At 36.0% G+C, this 22,102-nt stretch overlaps 2 protein-coding genes across 4 annotated transcripts; one reads left to right on the plus strand and one right to left on the minus strand.

Annotated features, from left to right (window-relative positions):
- The first annotated feature begins 3 nt into the window (after positions 1 to 3).
- On the plus strand, positions 4 to 22,036 carry LOC117328989 (transmembrane protein 232-like). Of its 3 annotated transcripts, none has more exons than XM_033886644.1 (16): positions 4 to 94; positions 2,182 to 2,342; positions 2,605 to 2,719; positions 3,598 to 3,703; positions 4,105 to 4,262; positions 4,640 to 4,739; positions 5,252 to 5,424; positions 6,073 to 6,302; positions 8,309 to 8,457; positions 10,924 to 10,938; positions 13,116 to 13,558; positions 14,106 to 14,343; positions 17,268 to 17,449; positions 18,582 to 18,802; positions 19,074 to 19,167; positions 19,632 to 22,036. In XM_033886644.1, the coding sequence occupies exons 2-16, from the start codon at positions 2,206 to 2,208 to the stop codon at positions 19,803 to 19,805; spliced, it is 2,535 nt and encodes an 844-aa protein (XP_033742535.1). In that variant the 5' UTR covers positions 4 to 94; positions 2,182 to 2,205; the 3' UTR covers positions 19,806 to 22,036. The 3 variants fall into 3 exon arrangements, with proteins under 3 accessions (XP_033742535.1, XP_033742538.1, XP_033742537.1); XM_033886646.1 differs by having other exon boundaries at positions 10 to 103; XM_033886647.1 differs by lacking the exon at positions 10,924 to 10,938.
- LOC117328993 lies at positions 14,778 to 16,503 on the minus strand. The gene is made up of 2 exons (XM_033886652.1): positions 15,866 to 16,503; positions 14,778 to 15,582 (listed from the first exon to the last, which is right to left on the minus strand). The coding sequence occupies exons 1-2, from the start codon at positions 15,954 to 15,956 to the stop codon at positions 15,275 to 15,277; spliced, it is 399 nt and encodes a 132-aa protein (XP_033742543.1). The 5' UTR covers positions 15,957 to 16,503; the 3' UTR covers positions 14,778 to 15,274.
- Positions 22,037 to 22,102: the final 66 nt, after the last annotated feature.

Below are 22,102 nucleotides of genomic sequence, written 5' to 3' on the forward strand. Positions count from 1 at the left end.
AATTGAGAAAATCCAAGGAAACAAACAACATGGCGGTGGAGGCTTCGAAGATGGTAGAGTTACGAACATCACTTATGCCACAAAAGCCTTAGAGGTGAAAACTGTAAATATGCCTGAACAATTCATTTCTACAATGACATTTTATGTTGTATGATATAATATATGACAAAGAAAACAATGAATTCTAGTTATCTGCTCACAGAGAGTAAGCTAGTCCCTGTATTCTCGATTTTCACCGTTTACGTGCACCTGCAAACATCAGCTGAATATTGCTTGTCTGAATCATGTATCGCGATGTTATTCACTTGCATGACTTTCACGGAATTTGCAGTCATCTGATTGACATCTCTAGCTTTGTTATCGTTTGAAAACGTGCTTGTCAATTGGAGTTTTTTTTAACCAATAGATATACTATCATTAGGTTGTAGGAAAACCACCGACTTGCGTATAATACACAAACTCGCGTATTAAACGCCAGTTACTGTACGGGTTTGTTACTAATAATAGCCAAAATCGCTTAAACAGTTAACTTTGCAACATATTATTATTTAATGGTGCATTAATCAACGACATGGTAAATGATATTTTGCTAAAAGATGTTTACTGTAATGCGTTGTCTACTTAAAAACTTAATGTTACTATTGTCTTTACCGAAGTATTGCATCAGTTCTTGTACTTAAGCTAGTTAAAGGTTTCTGGGTATTTTTTTGGTTCTGATGCCAATTAATAGACCTTCAGCAACTGAACCCTATTTGACACTGGCTGCGCAAATTCTGCCCTGATTTCAGGGCGGAAAGAAAGATACAATAATATCAGTAGTTACAAAGTTCTTTAAACTTGATGACAACAATTTGTACTTACAGTTTGTGCATTACATATCCCATTTAAACAGTCTGATCTCTAATTCACACCAAATTCATAATACTTTCCTGCATCATTCCACCACTTCAATGTACCTAGCTATTTCGAACATGGCAGCATTGCTTGTTAAAGATACAGAATGCGTGTACCTACTCCAGCTAGCTGAAGGTCTCTTTCTCGTCGTGTAATCCTCTAACATTGTTGGAGTAATGTGTACCAAGCTGAACAAATACAAAGTTCGAAGAAAATAGCTTTTCATTTGTTTTTGCTTTATATTCTATTTTAGTATTTACCGGATCCCTTCAATCAGCGTTTTACCAGAATGATGCCTGGAAATGTAAATGATAGTGATGTGTCTCTTTGATTGCTATTTTTGTGGATTTAATGAAGGATTATTGAAAAAGGGGTAATAACATGACATTGTTAATTATTTCAATGTAATTTAGGTGTTTAATATAATCAAAATCCTAACTTAGAAAATTTGGCATTCTGCGCTGTGTAAATCTGCCTTTGGAAGTTAGAGGTTACATGGCAATCGTCATAAGTTTCTCGCCGTGTAATCCTCTAACATTGTTGGAGTACAATTCTTTGTGCATTCCAACGTGCAGATAATTTTCATTTTTGCATTTGTATGATGTTTCATGACTAAATAAATGCAACATGGGCTAACAATTCTAAAAAGTTAAGTTTGAAGTGATTTTGGCTATTTCAATAACAGAGCTATACCTGAATTGGCATATCATAGGCAAGTTTGCGTATTACACCCAAGTTTGTGGTTTTTCCCCAACCTGATAAACTTTGAATGGTGTGATCGTTCATCTCTCAAAACTTATTTTTGTATGATTTCTGTACTGTACTGTATTATATAAATTATGGCCTACTATGCCTATTGATTGTCATTTTGTGTTGCATATATGTTACCTGTTCAATACAATGGGAGTAAGGCAACAGGTAAACCTTTGCATAGACCATGAGAGCTCTCTCTTTATTACAAATACACATAAAACATTTTAGATGCTGCTAGCTCATTTATTGAAATCTTTAAAGTTTTTACATAAATTCTGTTACATAAATGTGTAGGTACTCATTCAACACTGATGATTAGAATATCCATCTGTCCAAATTTGACGTTTACTCATGGAAAAAATCTTTTCCCCCATTTTCTTCCCAAAATGAGACAAAAGCCTAAAAGGCCCCTTCTCAAACCAGTCAGATGAAGTCCTGAGACCAATTTTAAGATCTGCATTTTCTGTCGATAGGCATTGACAGAAAATGAAGATCTTAAAAATCTGCCAATAAATAGTTTTTATTCTTTTCCAGTAAGATAACACAGGATCTAAAACCATGCCAATTACAAAAATTCCAATCGCCCACAAGTTTGGGATCATCTCCCATAGCCAACGTCTTGAGCTTCAGGAAAGACTCCTCAAACAAACATATCTGCAGAGTATCCAGAGCCAGAAAGTTGTTGTTCAGACAAGGTTTGTTTTTCATAAGTCTTAATCCTTCCAGTTTTGCTAAAGTTTATTGATATGTAAGAGGTATTGCTATAAAGAAAGTTATTATGTAACATGTTGATATCATATCAGACGTTCACAATATGAGGACAATTTGGCTATTTGAAAAGTTCTTTTACAGAGTTGCAACAGATTTAGAAATTGTCTTTTTAACATAAAACAAAAAATATTGGTAAAATACATTTGTTTAAAATTACTTGATATTAATTTTTATTTTTTCAATTAGCCGAAATCCTTTGGAAGTGTCTGAGGAATTTGTCAAACAATACAATGAAGTTAAAGGAATTGAAGAAAAACAGCAGTTAGAAACAACTGCACAGAAGATGCTGGAAAGGTCAAAGGTCAGTCATTCTTAAAATTGACACCATTTGTATCACACCCTTTTTACTAAATGACATGCAATGCTATAAAACACCACATTCCTAATTTCTTATGAATAGTTTAATTTCAATGTCCAGAACCAGCGTTTAGTGAGGGTCTTTGTTTTGGGCTAAATAAATATCTCATTTATCCATATATGTAAGGTAGGTGTTATGTCATGCCTTATTTTATTGTGTTTACGCCAAACCAAAATCTTAGTAACACCAAACACTGTCGGAGAATTCCACTACATTCAAGGTCACATTGGTCAAATGTGCTAAAATCTTTAAACAATGATTTCTCTATAGCCAAGAGACTCAGAGATCTGATATTGGGCCAATAGTATGCTGGAAAGAAGGACTACAAAATTTGTTTACAATGTACATGACTTAACCTTATCTACAGTCTACACTGGTATTTGAATAAAGTGGTCATCAGCTTAGTATCTGCATCGATGACCTAGATTAACTTGCTCTACAAGCAGTTGAGTGATACAGGCCCATTGGGCCTCTTGTTTTATATGTTTGTGTTACTGGTTATCAGATATACATTTATATTTCTATACACTGGGTACCATTATATGCAATTTTGTGAAAAACAGTGTATGTGTATCTGTTGTCGGCAAACTTTGCAATATTTGATTATATTACACACCTCCTCTGCTATATTATTACATTTTAACATTCCTTAAAGGCCAATTTTGATAACCTTAGGGATTTCCATATTACAACTACTTATATTCTAGAGAGATAAAATGTTTATGATGCAGTTTTGTATTACTATATGACACAATGCACCTACCTTATTACTCATTTGAAGTGGTGCTTGTACATTTAACAATGGTACATGTTTTCCACAGAGGAGAGCAGGGCTTCGAGATAAAGGGACTGGCCAACATGTAAATCTTCCAATGGCATGGACAGAGCTAGCTCAGCTCGCACAGTGTAAAGGCAAAATTCAGGATGGTGAGTATATGTACATTGTATAGAGATCTATTCTTCTTTATAATGTAAAATCAGTGGGAATGACAACTGATATTTGGTATTTTTCAACACTGTCCTAAGATTGTTGGTATCTATTTATTTACCTTCTATATGCAGAAGTATGCACATATGTATTTCGAAATAAAATGAAGTCAACTTAAGTAAAATTTTCTTGATATGTGTACACGGTAAGTAAACTAAAACATTGTTCTATTTCCATATTAATTGATCCTAAAACTTAAGAGTTCTGTGTAATGTTCCAAAATATAGCACTGCGACAGTAGATTTATTGGATTTTGTTTCAATAAATATTTGTTACTTTTTTAAATGTGTGAATTGATTCGTTTAATGATATTACGCTCTTATGTTTGTTCTTCCAACAGAGTGTTTGGATGTATTGATTATCTCCCTTGACCAGTCCCCCCTGGAGAAGTACCATATCCCGGCTCTGTTTTTCCTGGCTGAGACTATGTTGTATTGGCTGAGGACAGATTCGGTACATCAACCCTACCTCAGGACCGGAGAGATCAAACTCCTCAAGGTGATATTGTAACGTTTTAAATATAATTCATATGTGGGGACTATTTCCTTGTATTGATACATCTAATATCTTTCACAGCTATGACACACACCGGTATCAAAACTGTTGGTATTGACCAGTCAGAACCGTATTTTAAATTCACTGCATTGAAAGATGCAGATTTTCTGTCATGATGTATGTAAAAGAACCGCAGGTGAAATGATTGTTTTGGTAGTCTTTTTTATACACTAAATTAATGGTACATATATCTAGGAATAAATACATAAATAAGCCTTGATGACCAGATTATGGTATACCATATTGTTAGATTGTATATTTCCTCAATAGAGTATTGTCTGTGACAATCAGAGAGTGACTGGGTTTTTTTTTATTTCCAGATGGGTGAACTGACTTTTACAAGGCTGTTCTATCATCATATGGCTGGTCAACTTCAGGGACAGAATGAATTCAAAAGTCGACTGTTCACTTACCTGGATGGTATGTTACCTGGCCTTCTATTTAATTGTAAAAGTCGCTTGATGACAATGTTAAATGTCCATATTTAATAAGTAGATTGTACTTTTGAATGTGTGTTAAGGATTTTGCTGATGGGGTTTCAGAGCCAATAATAAAAAAAAAAAATTAAAAGACCCAATAACCAATGAAAATGTATTCCTGATTCAGTTTTCTTTCTAATTCATCAATTTGTCGGAGAGCTTCAGAAAGCCTACAATCCCTACCCTATTACAAGTTTTCTATGTTGTAGGTTTAGGAGAGTGTCAGGAAGCCTACAATCCCTACCCTAATACAAGTTTTCTATGTTGTAGGTTTAGGAGAGTGTCAGGAAGCCTACAATCCCTACCCTAATACAAGTTTTCTATGTTGTAGGTTTAGGAGAGTGTCAGGAAGCCTACAATCCCTACCCTAATACAAGTTTTCTATGTTGTAGGTTTAGGAGAGTGTCAGGAAGCCTACAATCCCTACCCTAATACAAGTTTTCTATGTTGTAGGTTTAGGAGAGTGTCAGGAAGCCTACAATCCCTACCCTAATGCACTACTGTGCTTGAGATTCATCATCACTGTTGGGAAGATCATTATGGCAGATGCCCAAATGGAGCCAGGAGAGATCAAGGAGGGTGATATCTTCTCTAAACCTCGAACCCCACTCAGTAGACCAAGTCGGGTATGCTTCGTTCACTTTCTTTCAGGGATCCTGACATTATGTCTATTACCATAATTGTAAATTAATGTCTGAAAGAAAGATGATTTGAGTGTTTTTAAGAGTCACATAATCTGGAAGCTATTCCATAAGTAACTACATGGAAACTTTTCTCTAGTATCCATCTTAATACTCTCCTTACCGATGAAATCAAGGGGACTATAGATTTCCTCCCTATCTATCCATCCGTCAGTTCGTCCGTCCCTCTGTCAGTCAGTCCACTCAGTTTTTCACACTTTTCTCAGCCATGCTTCAAGGAAATGAAAAGTTAATGAAAATTGGTATGTAACTTTAGTATGAGCAGCTACAGAGCAAGATTGAGTTTCAGGGTTTTTCAGTCAAGGTCAAGATCACTTGTACTATTTTTTAGCGGGGGCCGATAGGGGACATGTATTGCTTTAGCAACACTCTCAGAATGCTTCTTATGTAAATGGCAATTGTAGCAGTTGATAGATTTAAGATTTACTTTTACCACATTTGCGTTCATTTATGTATTACTAGGTGTAATCAATGTACCATTATGCTGATAGAAAGTTTTCTTGCAGGATCTTTTTCTTACATATAAAATATACAAAAACAAAGTGATCTGACTGCATTCTATCATACTTGCAGCCTCTGAGTCGGGATCAGTCGTATGTGGACAGTACCAAAGGTGATACAACGAGAGACAACACCAGCTTTTCTGCCCACAGTGGGGCCATCAGTAGTAGTGTCCATGACCTGAGCCCCACTCTGTGGCACGCTTTGGATGTGTGGCGTTGTACCAATCACTTAGGGGGAGGAATGGGGGAGGCACTCAGAGCCCTCGCTCACTGTGGCATGGGGCTTTCTAATGAAAACTGGTTAGTGCTTGTATAATGATAATTTATTCACCTTCATTACACACAAATGCTAGATAATTATGTATTTAAAAATGTGCATTAAAGGATGCAAATGAACACATGCCCATTTTTAGCTCACCTGGACCAAAGGTCCGGTGAGCTTATGTCATGGCGTGGCACCCGTCGTCTGTCAACATTTGCTTCAAATCGCTACTTGTCAAAAAGTTCTTATTGGATTTTGACCAAATTTGGTCAGAAACATTCTTGGCGGAAGAGGATCAGATTTTGCATAAATGGTGACTCTGACCCCCAAGGGGCCAAAGGGGCGGGCCCCATAAGGGAAATAGATGTAATTCCTTTAAATCGCTACTTGTCATTAAGTTATGAATGGATCTGAACCCAATTTAGTCAGAAACATCCTTTGGGGAAGGGGAACAGATTTTGCATTAATGGTGACTCCTGACCCCTGAGGGGCCAAAGGGGCGGGGCCCAATAGGGGAAATAGATGTAATTCTTTTAAATCGCTACTTGTCATGAAGTTATGAATGGATCTGAACCCAATTTAGTCAGAAACATCTTTGGGTAAGGGAAACAGATTTTGCATAAATGTGACTCTGACCCCCAAGGGGCCAAAGGGGCGGGCCCCATAAGGGAAATAGATGTAATTCCTTTAAATCGCTACTTGTCATTTAGTTATGAATGGATCTGAACCCAATTTAGTCAGAAACATCCTTTGAGGAAGGGGAACAGATTTTGCATTAATGGTGACTCCTGACCCCTGAGGGGCCAAAGGGGCGGGGCCCAATAGGGGAAATAGATGTAATTCTTTTAAATCGCTACTTGTCATGAAGTTATGACTGATCTGAACCACTTTAGTCAGAAACATCCTTTGGGTAGGAAACAGATTTTGCATAAATGTGGTACGTTCGACCCCCAAGGGACCAAAGGGGCGGGCCACCCATAAGGGAAATAGATATGTAATTCCTTTAAATCGCTACTTGTCATTTAGTCTATGAATGGATCTGAACCCAATTTAGTCAGAAACATCCTTTGAGGACGGGAACAGGATTTTGCATAAATGGTGACTCCTGACCCCTGAGGGGCCAAAGGGGCGGGGCCCAATAGGGGAAATAGATGTAATTCTTTTAAATCGCTACTTGTCATGAAGTTATGAATGGATCTGAACCCAATTTAGTCAGAAACATCCTTTGGGTAAAGGAAACAGATTTTGTATAAATGGTGACTCTGACCTCCAAGGGGCCAAAGGGGCGGGGCCTAATAGGGGAAATAGAGGTAATGCCTTTAAATCGCTACTAGTCATAAAGTTATGAAGACCCTTTAGAGAGTCTGGACTTGGTTATTTTTTTAAAGCAGTTGGGATCCCCACACTATAGCCCTATATAGCATTGTTTGAGATTGACAAATAAAACGAATTGAACATGAACACTATTTTGACATTTGGTCTAATCCAACCAGGTGAGCGATACAGGCCCCATGGGCCTCTTGTTAATATCATACGGTAAAACAAAACCTGAACTTAATTTGATGTTTCTACGGTATAAAACTGTTCTCAGTGGACACTTACATAGCACAAACCTGTCTACAGTGGAAACTTACATAGCACAAACCTGTCTACAGTGGACACTTACATAGCACAAACCTGTCTACAGTGGATACTTATATAACACAAACCTGTCTACAGTGGACACTTACATCGCACAAACCTGTCTACAGTGGACACTTTTATAACACAAATTTGTTGGCATTGATATTATGCAAAAAAAAACTCAAATGTAATGTTAACCGTGATATAGCTGACACAAATATATATGAATTCCATATTACTAAATCTAGATATGCAAGTTGTAAGGTTTGGTTGTGGATTATATTTTGGTACCTAGCCACATCAGATTTGACGCTATTTATTGGTTACATCAGACCTCCTGAGAACAAATTCATAAACATTTATTCAATGTTGAATGAAATTCTTAAATGATTTATTTGTTGATTGTGATTTTATCTTCCAGGATAGACACAATGATAGCTCTGAAAATATTGGCTGAGGCGGCAAAGACTGATATAGCAGCCATGCAAACCCTGCACAGCCTCGCTCGTGGTAACAAGCCAAAAATCAGAGGGGGTACTCCGCCCGACAGCTCCGGCACCGATGGATCAGGTAGCTTACTTATTCTCAGTAACTAATTATATCTCCGAGAGCATTTGTGGTATACAAAATAAAAACAATTAATGGATATCAGAATAATGCTATATAACATGAAAGCCATTAAATGGTTGACAGCTGTTTTATTTTAACGGCATCAAGTTGTGACATTTTGAGTGTAATTTTCGATGAGGAAAATAAGACAATACTGCATTAACAGAAAACTATGGTTATCATCAGTGTACAAAGTGGCTAAAGTCGGTGTACACTGTGACTATCATCAGTGTATCATGTGACCATCGACAGTGTACACTGTGACTATCATCAGTGTATCATGTGACTATCATCAGTGTATCATGTGACTATCGTCAGTGTACCCTGTGACTATCATCAGTGTATCATGTGACTATCGTCAGTGTGTCATGTGACTATCGTCAGTGTGTCATGTGACTATCTTCAGTGTACCATATGACTATCTTCAGTGTATCATGTGACTATCGTCAGTGTGTCATGTGACTATCTTCAGTGTATCCTGTGACTATCATCAGTGTATCATGTGACCATCGACAGTGTATCATGTGACTATCGTCAGTGTATTATGTGACCATCGACAGTGTATCATGTGACTATCGTCAGTGTATTGTGACTAACGTCAGTGTACCCTGTGACTAACGTCAGTGTACCCTGTGACTATCGTCAGTGTATTGTGACTATCGTCAGTGAACCCTGTGACTATCGTCAGTGTACCCTGTGACTATATGTCAGTGAACCCTGTGACTATCGTCAGTGTTCACTGTGACTAACGTCAGTGTAGCCTGTGACTAACGTCAGTGTAGCCTGTGACTATCATCAGTGTACCCTGTGACTATAGTCAGTGTGCTCTATGACTAACGTCAGTGTATTGTGACTATCGTCATGTACTGTGACTATTGTCAGTGTACTCTATGACTATCGTCAGTGAACCCTGTGACTATCGTCAGTGTACCCTGTGACTAACGTCAGTGTTCACTGTGACTAACATCAGTGTACCCTGTGACTATCGTCAGTGTACACTGTGACTATCGTCAATGTAGCCTGTGACTATCATCAGTGTATCATGTGATTATCGTCAGTGTGTCATGTGACTATCTTCAGTGTACACTGTGACTATCATCAGTGTATCATGTGACTATCGTCAGTGTGTCATGTGACTATCTTCAGTGTACCCTGTGACTATCATCAGTGTATCATGTGACCATCGACAGTGTACCCTATGACTATCATCAGTGTATTATGTGACCATCGACAGTGTATCATGTGACTATCGTCAGTGTATTGTGACTATCGTCAGTGAACCCTGTAACTATCGTCAGTGTACCCTGTGACTAACGTCACTGAACCCTGTGACTAACGTCAGTGTTCACTGTGACTAACGTCAATGTACCCTGTGACTAACGTCAGTGTATTGTGACTAACGTCAGTGTACCCTGTGACTATCGTCAGTGTACACTGTGACTAACGTCAGTGTTCACTGTGACTAACGTCAGTGTGACCTGTGACTAACGTCAGTGTACACTGTGACTATAGTCAGTGTGCTCTATGACTAACGTCAGTGTATAGTGACTATTGTCAGTGTACTCTATGACTATCGTCAGTGAACACTGTGACTAACGTCAGTGAACCCTGTGACTAACGTCAGTGTTCACTGTGACTAACGTAGTGTACCCTGTGACTATCGTCAGTGAACACTGTGACTAACGTCAGTGAACCCTGTGACTAACGTCAGTGTTCACTGTGACTAACGTAGTGTACACTGTGACTATCGTCAGTGTAGCCTGTGACTAACTTCAGTGAACCCTGTGACTATCATCAGTGTACCATGTGACTATCGTCAGTGTAGCCTGTGACTATCGTCAGTGTGCTCTATGACTATCGTCAGTGTGCTCTATGACTATCGTCAGTGTGCTCTATGACTATCGTCAGTGTACCCTGTGACTGTCGTCAGTGTGCTCTATGACTATCGTCAGTGTGCTCTATGACTATCTTCATTGTGCCCTGTGACTATCGTCAGTGTACCCTGTGACTATCGTCAGTGTATTGTGACTATCGTCAGTGTGCTCTATGACTATCGTCAGTGTATTGTGACTATCGTCAGTGTACTCTATGACTATCGTCAGTGTACTCTATGACTATCGTCAGTGTATTGTGACTATCGTCAATGTGCTCTATGACTAACGTCAGTGTATTGTGACTATCGTCAGTGTGCTCTATGACTATCGTCAGTGTACTTTGACTATTGTCGATGTGCATGTTTCAAGACTGATTCATACTGCATCATTGCTTAGTTATTAAAATTAAAATGCCATCTGCTTATAACCATATTAAATAATCGCTTGAAAGTCATTGCTTTCATTAATAAACTTGTACATCAACATTGCTTCAAATGCGGAATTTTGTAAGTTGTACTATGAGATGAACACTGTGTAATGTTTTGTTTATCAGCTGAGGACAAGGATGGTACGAACATTAAATCTAAACCTTGTGACTTCTTCACAGCACTACTGTAGTATACACTGTTATTACATATCTGTTTTTGGGAGACATTTGAAAGAAATGCGGACAATACTAGTAACCCTTTCTGTTCTGGTATTGTGTCTGAATCTTCATATGCATGTTCAGTACTATATTATTAAATTGAATATGGACTCATTAGAAAATCTGTCGTGTGTTTATTCATATAAAGTTTTGAGTTAGAATAATTGAAGTTTTTCCATTATCTTATTTTAACTTTTTTATTTCATTAATAAAATATTGATTCTCAATTTTTTATAGAAGACACAAATAAATTCTTGTGGGAGAGTTTACTGATAGTTCTTCCTCTTGCATTTGGGAAAATATAAATATTCTATCATTCTAAAAACAGGAATCTATTAGATGAATTGTTTTGCATAATATATATTTTACTAACTCCAGTTGCAACTGATGCTGGATTACACTACAGAAAAAATCTATAATTTGATTCACTGGTTGATGAAGACCTTTTAACTGTGTCCCCAAAGCAGATCTGAAATCCTGCCCACATTTCACTTTCATTACCAATACTTTGCATGTTTTTATTGTTGTTATGGGTTTGCATGCGTGATGTGTTGGTCATTTTCCTGGTTATTTTATATCATTTTGCACACAACCTGTAGTATCTATATATATACACACTGTATATAAGCATTCACATTTATTGTTGTATCATTAGAACAATAGATATCACAGGTCTCATTGTGTAACTTGGCTTTTGTCTTCCTAGTTGATTGCACCTTTAATATGATATGGAATCAGTTTGTCTGTCTATACTTGAAAAAATATTTGCTGGACAATTTCCACCTAAACCTGTGAATAAATTTCAATAATTATTCACATGGATGTCAGGGACCATGGGTAGATGTGCAAGCAGTTTTTGTTTTGAGTTTTGTTTTGTATTATTATCGGTTTTTTAGCAGAAAAGTTGGTTGCCATGGTAACAGGTCATTTAACACAGAGTTTTGTGTAATGGCCCCAAAAAAACCCATAATTTCAATGGGATATATGTATTTTATGCTTGCATGGTTATATCATATAATCAAATGAAATGTAAGTGACTAGAATTATATATATGTTTGCAAATAGTTGTACATATATTGTATATGTGTTCCAGTATATACATGTATATCTTAATTGGATTTTTCTGTGTTTGATACATGATTGTCATGTACTGGGTATATGTTAATAAGATCCTCTGTGTCTGTATTTAGCTTCATGGAAACCCTTTAAAGGTATACTACTACACAGGTTGGAAAAGCATACTAACTACAACTACGTACTGTTAGTAGCTAGAAATAGTATAATTTGTATAGTAACAAGTTATCGACAGTGTAATCAGGTGTTTGTATCATACCTCACATTCTCTGTTGTGTCAACTATTCCTGTAAATAATCTCCTATTGTCCTGTACTATATAGTGGGTATGTATTTCATTGTATAGGTGTTAATGGTAAATTTTCACGTTCAAACTCACCAGATTTGAGTGTTATTTCATGTAAATTTAAATCTAATGGTATATAAATTATATAGAAGATTAAATTCTAATAATACATTCATTAACATCAGTATATAGTTAACAAGAGTCAGTAAATTGGTAGTTAACATTGTTAATAATTTTATAAGCATATTACAGTATATTGGTTTTAATCTCAATGAAAGAAACATGTCTTATCAGCTATAATTTAGTGACAATTATCTAAACTTTAATATACATGCAATGCTAATATCCAAATGATTTCATTTTGAATATTTTTTTCCTTTAATTTGGATTATGAATATATCCAATAAATGGAACCAGATTAGAGTACATTTGTACCAGGTTGAGATTGAGAAAATTTGAAGATTTAACAATGGCATGCTTTTGGAATTATTGCTACTGTAACACATTAAATATGTGACATCTTAATGTTTCATATAGATATTGTTGTCAGGTCATTTGAGTATCCTAAGTTTATTTACTATTATTGATCAGCTGTTAAACTTATCCTAATTTCGTTTGATATTGATACATTTTGTTCTCTCAATTCTCACTAACTTGCCTTTTATATGAATATAAAACTAAAACTTGATATCACATTTTGGAATTTATTGTCCTAATATAAAACTTGTTTGTACCTACAGATGTGTACAGTGTATCGAGCGACGGATCTCACCACGGCGATGATAGCTACCTCAGTTCTAAACCAACACTCAGTGATATCTATGAGCGTAGTGATGAGGACCGAGACTCAAGATTGACAAACAAACTAACTCCCGATCAGAGGGAAGCTAAACTAAGCAGAGAAAACCTGGAGAGATTTGACAACAAGCTTAAATCGGCCTTAAAGGAGAATACAGCTACTTCTCCTGTGAAGGGTCCACAGAGAGAAGTGTCGTTTGCTGATAGTAATGGTAAAGGAAAGAAGAAGGAAAAGAAATATTCAAGAGAGTCCGACCATTTTATAGACCCGCACACAAGGCAGTCAAAGCAGAGTGATCAGACTGGGTTCCGAGTAGAGCTGGGTTCAGATGCTAGTGGGCGTGACTCACAGGCTAGTTCTGTACCTACCTACACTAACCTGCCAGTACGTATTTATTGCCCCAAAATTGAGCAGAGGATTAGGCACAAGTTTTTCCAACTTATCAACGCCTTTTCCTCTAATGCAGTTCATATATTGATATTTACATGATGACATTTAACAAGGCATACAAATCATAATATACAATCAATACCTTTTACTTAAAACCTGTTGCTGGATTTGATGAAAATATGCACGTGTCTGAAAACTTCTTTATTTATGTATATGGACAGATATTCATTTCCAAATAAAAACAAGTCTAAATTAACTGGATATATATTTAACGACATAGTGTTTTGAAATAGTGTGATTCGTGCTGCCTTATAAAGTCTTTAAAGTCCATGTCTGGTGAAGGTCCACCCATGTTTGTATTGTGCAGTTCTGTAAGAAATGACAAAAAAAAACCAATTCCTTCATTGTCCTGTAATGAGTCTTTCCCCTTCGTTGTATCAATGTATGTCTTGCCCACCCCATACTGTGAGTTAAAGTCTCTGTTTTGGACCCCTAAGTTTTTGCTGGATAAGTAAGTAGATAAATTGTTCCCTTTACCCAGATGACTGATATCCCAGGTCTGAATGGCTGGCACTGGGAGGTAGCCATCACCTACACAGACATTCTCGCTGACATCTGTCTGTACGGAGCTAATGCCAACATCCAGAAACTGGCTCTGATCGGGAACAACAAGGATGTGAGCACCCCAGTACGACATCATGTCCGCAACATACCACTGAAAAGTACTGGTCTGCTTGACCTTGCATTCTTTCATGCAACCAACGAAGTCAGGGATGGTGGTAAGTGTTTCTTCTGAGATGCGTTGATGATGTTGTGTATTTGCATTTCCTAGATAGTATTCCATTCAGGTACAATGCATTTTGTCTAAACTGGACATTTCTGGGACCATAACATTTAACCTGTCTACAGAAGAGAGTTCCAGAAATAATGATGGCTTGTTCCACATCATTTTCTTATGCAGATAAGACTGGATAAGAGAATTTGTCTTGTGAAAATAATGTGTTTATTAAGAGAATATGTCTGGTTAAGAGAATTTGTCTGGCTAAGGGAATATGTCTGGTTAAGGGAATATGTCTGGTTAAGGGAATTTGTCTGGTAAGGGAATATGTCTGGTTAAGGGAATTTGTCTGGTTAAGGGAATTTGTCTGGTTAAGGGAATTTGTCTGGTCAATGTCAAACCGTCAATCATGGTTCTTTAGTTCTGAATCATTAATTATACTTTCTCAATTTATGACTTAAGTCCTTGTTTTGAAAGTTATTTACACCTACTTTTTAGTCAATGTCTTAAATTAGATTAAATTGTGAATTGTCAGCAACACTGTTAAGCCAATGTGATTTGTCAATGTTGAACCATCAATGTATCATACACATAGGAAAAATAATCTGGTACTGATATTTGATATTGTCATTTGACAACATTCTTTGTGGAAAAAAACAAAACAAGACCAATAATATAAATTTTGATAGGTTTAATAACAGTTTCAAGAGTGACTATTACAGAGTATTTGACACAAGTGTTTCCGTAACAACAATGTACTAAAGCACTAGTCTAAGTATACATTAGAGACAATGGTGCATATAGCTACCAAGAACTAAAGTGCATAGCCAATTCTATTCTGTCCTTCTCTGGCCTCAATGATGTAAAATCAGCAACACGATTGATGATTCATCCACCTCAATCACTGCCACAAGAATCAATTATCTATGAAATCACAGGGTCCTAGAACACACAGAATAACCAATAGTAAGGGTAGTTGCCAGGTCATCTTCCTCGGTCTGCTGATGTGTGTAGTCTGGATGTGGAGGGAGGGGAAATGTGGAATCATCTACTACGAAGGTCTCCAGGATCAGACTAGATAACAGACGAATCTGGTTCCACTTAGCGACACGGTACTGATGAAAGGCATGTCGCACTCCCTCAATGACAGACTTCCTGTTGAGTAGGTGTAGTCTGAGGCCCTGGTGTCCCTCAACATGGGCAGAAAATAACTTAGCAGTCAGGTCACTGAGCTTGTTATCTGGAAAAAAATGACAAAATCATGTTAATCATAATTTTTGAATTCATTCACAATTTCATAGTTTATGTTATTCTTGGATGAAGATAATATAATGATGATATTATTTAAACACAATAAATACTACTTTCCATAAATGAGGGGAATACTCCTGTCAATATAAAATGATGTACACATTACTGTATTTCATAATAGAAAAATGTTTGATGTTCATTAGATATTGACAACATCATTTACCATATGATTTCCATGATACCACAATATCAGTCTGGTAATTAGTACATACCTATAAGTTGGACCTGTGTGAATGCCTTATCATGGGCAATCAACAGTGACTGTAGTTCTAGGGCCAGGCCAGCAATCTCCTTGTGGTCCATGATCAATGATTAGTCTCAAGTGTTGTTTAGATTACGATAGCAAATCTGATTTGGTTAGTTTCCAGAAAATTCACCTGCTTTTATCATGTTCGAATTTTAATTTGAGTAGCTTCGAGCGACTCCGAGTTCTCCATACCTCACTTTCTGAGGACAGTAGGGGGAGATGATCAAAGGGCCTACTTAATTATAATTACCTTGTATAGAGCACAAAGAGGAAGCCACCTATACCCATTATCACTTAACCCCTTTGTAGTGGTACAAGGTGTTGTTAAAATACAGATAGATCAAAAGGCAGTGGTCAAGTAGAGTGATTAGTGAAGCCTTACTAGTCACAGGTGTTTGTCTAACGAGTGATTAACTACCTGTGAATCTGATACCTGTCCTTTGTTTAATTAATGTTTGATTATTTCACACCCTCATGATTATCTGTTTTTAATTCCTCAAAATGCCAATTTTAATTTTTCTCAAGAAATTATTATGTAGTATCTTATCAATTATGATATCAACATTTAGAAGAATTAAATTACAAAATGTATCTAGTTTTAGATAAAATATGCTTCATAGATTAAGGGTCATCTATATAGATGCCCCTTAAAATAGATTATAGCTAATTGTAATATTTCATATCACTTTTACAAAACATTACTAGAAAGTATTTAATGAAGTTTAGAAAAAGGATTGGGGGGAATTTATTATCAATGTGTTCTTAATGAGAAGAAAAATACATAAAATGGAAATATAAATCACATTACTCTTGTATTGTAAAAAAATGTCTTTTTAATTATTTATATTATTATTTATATATTATATATTATTATTATTTAATTTATTATGATATAAAAAATTGAATTTTTCAATGTTGCTGTATTGTTATATATTATAAGTAGTGTATATTATGTGAAAACAATATGAATGATTTTACTCCTAAAGATGGAATCTAATTAAAATCTTATTTTTTGTCATTATGTTAACAATAAAAGATTTTATCATATTGTCAGGACTGTACCTTGGATGCAATAGATTTTAAATTAGCATATCCTTGCTTGAAGTGTTAACCGATTCAAATTTATAGATTCGGTGTGATTTTTGTAAAAAAAAAAGGTGGTATTTTATTTGTCATTCAATATTATCTTATTTTATAACAATATACACATATATGTAAAAAACACTGCAGTCTAATTCTTTTCGTAGCAAGACCACATGTGACATAATTTATTTATGACGTCACAACAATGTCATGTGTTTTCATGACAGAGTTGACCAGTTATCTGTTTGTTAATAAAGTTAATGTAATATCCTGTGTCGTTGAAGGTCCCAATGACTGGAGTTGGAGAATCCGATATGGAGCCATACAATCTCTGGTGAAGATTGTTCGTTGTCTTGGGCAAGACAAGAACAAGGAGGGGATGAAAACTGCAGCATGGAACATCCTGCTGAAGGCACACTCTCATGAGAAGGATGACCGCGTACTTGAGGCTCTAAAAGTTGGCCAGGTAAATAGTTAAAGTGTATTGAGGCTCTAAAAGTTGGCCTGGTAATTAGTCCAGGTCTAAGTTGGCCAGGTAATTAGTCCAGGTGTATTGAGGCTCTAAAAGTTGGCCAGGTAATTAGTCCAGGTCTAAGTTGGCCAGGTAATTAGTCCAGGTGTATTGAGGCTCTAAAAGTTGGCCAGGTAATTAGTTCAGCATATTGAGGCTCTAAAAGTTGGCCTGGTATTTAGTTCAAGTGTATTGTAATAAGCCCGAGGCCAACATGTGACTATGTACATAAGGGGTGGGCTTGTTGAAGGGCAATGGAATCCCTGCTAATATCTGCATTTTCATTTGAACTAGTGTAACAGTACATTGAACTTGTTGGTGGGTTTAACTGGACATAGGCTTATTGCCAGATAATTTGTATCGTATATATTGTGATGAAATATATTCATTCTCACTTTATTAAACTTTTATTTAAATGGAACAGCTAAATAATATATGTTTAATTGCTGTTTCTGGTTGACAATATATAGGAGGGAGTTCTATGGGTTCAGCTGCCTTTCCCCAAGAGAGAAAAAAAAATAAAAAGTTTAAGATTGTAAGACCCACAATATTTTAAAACACTTTTTGTTGATAATCAAAAAATGTTGATCTCTCAGATTGAGCTTTGACACAGTCACCCTACCGAAAGCCAGTGTTATAAATAGGGTCCTTCAGTTCTTGTTATAAGAATAACCTTTATTTATTGTGGTTGGGTAACAATCAATATAAGCTATGTAGAGCTTTCATTATAGCGCTGCTTATGGAACAACAGTTGTTTTTGATGTTGGAGGAAAACCCACAGTGGAAAACCAACATGATGATGGGGAAGCAACAAACCCAACAGACATCATCCCTGCCACCAGCGCAGCTCGAACCCACGTTCTAGGGGAGAGTGGTCTGAAGCTCACGCATGACTGCACTGACAACTGTCAGCACATTAGCGATAATGGCTACCGAGGCACCCCATAAAGAACCAGTTCACAACTATCATGATAAAATCAAGATGGTTGACAGTCTCACATTGTTTGACATTGATCTGGTCCTGTTGACCTTCCATTACTTACTGGGTATCACTTCTGATTTAAACTTTGATACTTCTTCCTTCTAGGTTCATACAGACATAGAGCAACTCTTTGAAAAGTTTGCAACACAAACCCAGCCAGTGATGATAGGATCCAAGATGGCGGCTGGACTGTCCAACATTTATCTGCCTCCACTACCTCCTCCTGTTGACCACTTTGTCCCCAAACCAAAGACAACATCCCCTCCCTTCAAACTCAAAGAGGACATCTCCCCCAGAAAGACAGTTCCTAATCGGACATCTCTCAAGTAAGTTTCATGTCTGGGTGCTACAGGTGAGCTGTTTGGGGCTCACAGGCTATTCCATTTCCAATTGAAATTATTTCATATTAGAATTATATGCAAATTTCTAAAAAAAAATTAACCGCATTCGTTGAATATTTGAATTTTTACAGGTGAAACAAATTCTCAAAAGAGAATCTTTCTTTTTTTCCAGAGTTGCTCAAACTTAATTGTAATTAAAAGAAAGTTTATTTTTTACGTAAATTTTTGTCACAATATGTTTTTGTTATGTTGCTAGAGAGGAGATTATGCTTGCTACTGCCCTATATGAACCTCCAGTGGACTTCAAAAAGAGAACTAGCTTTGATTTGAGAAGGATTGTTGAAGATCAGGTTTGTTGATTGATTAAGGTTTTAAATAAAATACGAGATTCATTTCAACAGACAAATATTTGCATTTATGTAATGTGCTGAAGGACGATTTATTCTGTAATATTTTCAGTTATTACCTTGACAATTATGTAAGGGCATTTTTGATCTTGATATCTTGATGTTATTTTCGAGGTTTAAAGACATACAGTGTTACCAAAGAAGCTTGTGCCACTTGTTATTTCACGAAAACTCTAGATCTGTAGAAATAATGTTATAATGGAACTGATTGTATTAATAATAATACTCCAAATGTTTGTATGTATAAAATTGTATGATATACAATTATAGTATCTGGGGATATTGGTGTTGCTGTGTTTAGAATTACGACTACAATATTGTTATCTATTTTTCAGCAGTATAAGTAGCTGGGGTTGGTGTTTTGACATTTAGATTTACAGTTACCATTTTGAGATCTATTTTTGCAGTGGCGTAAGGAGCTGCAGATAGAGATGGAAGAGGAGGAGAGACAGAGACAACAAAACCTGGCGGCAAACAACAGGGCCGAGGAGGAAAGGCAGCGATATGTAGCAGACACACGTGCACAGAAACTAGCAAACAACAAACGTAGTCCAGTACTGGTCAGCTCTCCAGACATGTAGAGGGTACACCATGGTGGTCTGGAAATATGGATAACAGAAAGTATAACTATTGATGTGAGGTGTGTCTTCCTGTATACATCACCAGAAATAGACCTTAGTGCTGTAGACGACACGTTAATGTAAGCAGTGTGTATCTCTCTGGCCATCTAAACCACTGGTAACACACTAGTGCTGCTGTGGGTACAGACCAGATCGAATGGACCTGTTTGGAGAGAGTGAGAAGGACTGGCTAATTTCATCCTTAAGGTTGCAATCATTTTGTAATACATTAGAAGATATCTGTTCACATACATAGTCTCTGTACATTAATGTAGCTGCTGCTTATATTAGGTACTGAATTGGACTTTAGTGGCAACCTGTGCCACTTCTCCAGTGAGTCATGTCACTGTTAGGCTAATATATATTTATGCCTTTCTCAATCCTTAAAATTTCAGGAGTTGTGTTCAGTCTCTCTGCACTATAAAGAACATTTAACCCCTTGGAAGGTATTTTCTGGGGCCTTTTTGGGGCTGATCATGGGCCCCATTTGCAAATGAAATTATATAATATTTAAGCCAAATACCCCAAATTTGCAATTTACTCCTGAAAATTTGAGTACACTAATTTTCTTCAACAATAAGGCAAAAAATACCCCATCCTTAGTCAATGAAAAGAACTGTGCTTGGATTTCAAGGATGATCTTACCCTATGATTCAGTAAAGACTTCTTTGAAAAGGAATGCAACTTCTCAATCCTCAACTGAAGATACATATTTGATAATTGATATTTATAATGGTTCTGCATGAGAAGTGAACTGTTTTAGAAATGTCTTAATTACTGCAAAAAGATAATTAACTTTGGTTTGGTCAGTTTAATTTAGTTTTGAAATACCAAGGTAATGACATATTATTATTATACCATAAACATCTTGGGTAACTTTATATAAGTATCAAATGTAATTCCGTTTTGAAATGAATTACCCATTAAAACATGTACAAACACTAAGTAATGCCAAACCTAAGATATCAGATAGCACTACATGTTATCCTCACATTCCCAGTAAATTGGTGAATGTCTATGATACATTTTTGTCATATTTGAAAACAAAAGCATTACAGCAATTATGCAGATATTGAATCATTTAATATCAATTGCATTTTGTCAAAAAGATGCTGTCTGTATAAAAGGAATGTAGAATATATGTAAGGGCTGTCCCAGAACTATCCAAATGGGAGGGGTATGAGATATTTTTTCAGAGATGCCACCATCCATCGGATATTAAAACATATTTAGTATAGTGGGATTTACCCCCACCACCCATCAAATTTTAATACAAGTGCCCCTCACACAGATAATTCTGGAATAGCCCTAATTGCTTCAGTTATTCAGAGAGCTGTATCTTCAACTCAACATTTAAAAATTTAATGTGTGTCTATAAATATATACAATATTTTCAGTTAAATTACAAATCTCATCGGCAAGTTATTATCTTGTGTAATCATATAATGTAGATTCCAATGAAATCGTGGCTTGGACTTATTTTTAAACAAAATTAAAGTAAATTATAAAATAACTAGGCTTAGAAATGCTTATAGTCTTTATCAGAAATATTCTGTGGAGTGAATTACTACCAGTATACTAAAGTAAGGAGAAAGCATCTATGCTCGCTGCATATGGCAACTCTTGCAGTTAATATATCAAACGTTGTTATCAAACCAACGCTTGTATCCAATGCCTCATCAAGGTGTTTAAGCATTACACCTAGTAAAAAGATTGGTGTCAAAGAGTAAACAAATGTTTTCTATATAATTATTTACTTTTAAATTACATGTATGTTAGGGTTGTAGACTTACATGCCTGTAAGTTTGTACATGTATTTAATATGAAATTATGTCCTTGTTATGTTTTTCTTTTGTTAATATGGGTAAAAAGCTATAGGACCACAGTTCTGAATTGTGTTATATAAATATTTACAGTATTGAGTATTCTATATAAGTAAAATATACTGTACATATTGGACCAAATTCTGTGATACATTTCCTATGTATAAGAAGTTCAATTTTATCATTTTTTACTGCTGTACAAGCAAATAAATTGTTATATTTTGAATGATTTTAGTTCATGAAACCTGTAATATAAGATAATCCGTCCAAGAGTTGTGATGTACTTTGTTAAACTATGCTAGAGTTTACTCGCTTTATATACGACAGGTTGTATGTGCTATAACAGCAAATAAAATTTAATTGTTTTAATCAAAATTGTTGCTCTTTATTTCTAGTTTTACTAGAAAATTTCTGGCCATTATTTGCAGTAAAAAT

Source organism: Pecten maximus, chromosome 6 (assembly GCF_902652985.1).
Source record: "Pecten maximus chromosome 6, xPecMax1.1, whole genome shotgun sequence".
Taxonomy (NCBI): domain Eukaryota; kingdom Metazoa; phylum Mollusca; class Bivalvia; order Pectinida; family Pectinidae; genus Pecten; species Pecten maximus.

Bases quoted from the DNA above. Each gene is read 5' to 3' on its own strand.
- LOC117328993 (XM_033886652.1), bottom strand. From the start codon at position 15,956: ATGGACCACAAGGAGATTGCTGGCCTGGCCCTAGAACTACAGTCACTG. The intron at 15,583-15,865 runs GTATGTACTAAT...ATTTTTTTCCAG, and splicing joins CACACAGGTCCAACTTATAG to ATAACAAGCTCAGTGACCTG.
- LOC117328989 (XM_033886644.1), top strand. From the start codon at position 2,206: ATGCCAATTACAAAAATTCCAATCGCCCACAAGTTTGGGATCATCTCC. The intron at 3,704-4,104 runs GTGAGTATATGT...TTCTTCCAACAG, and splicing joins TAAAGGCAAAATTCAGGATG to AGTGTTTGGATGTATTGATT. The intron at 19,168-19,631 runs GTTTGTTGATTG...CTATTTTTGCAG, and splicing joins GAAGGATTGTTGAAGATCAG to TGGCGTAAGGAGCTGCAGAT.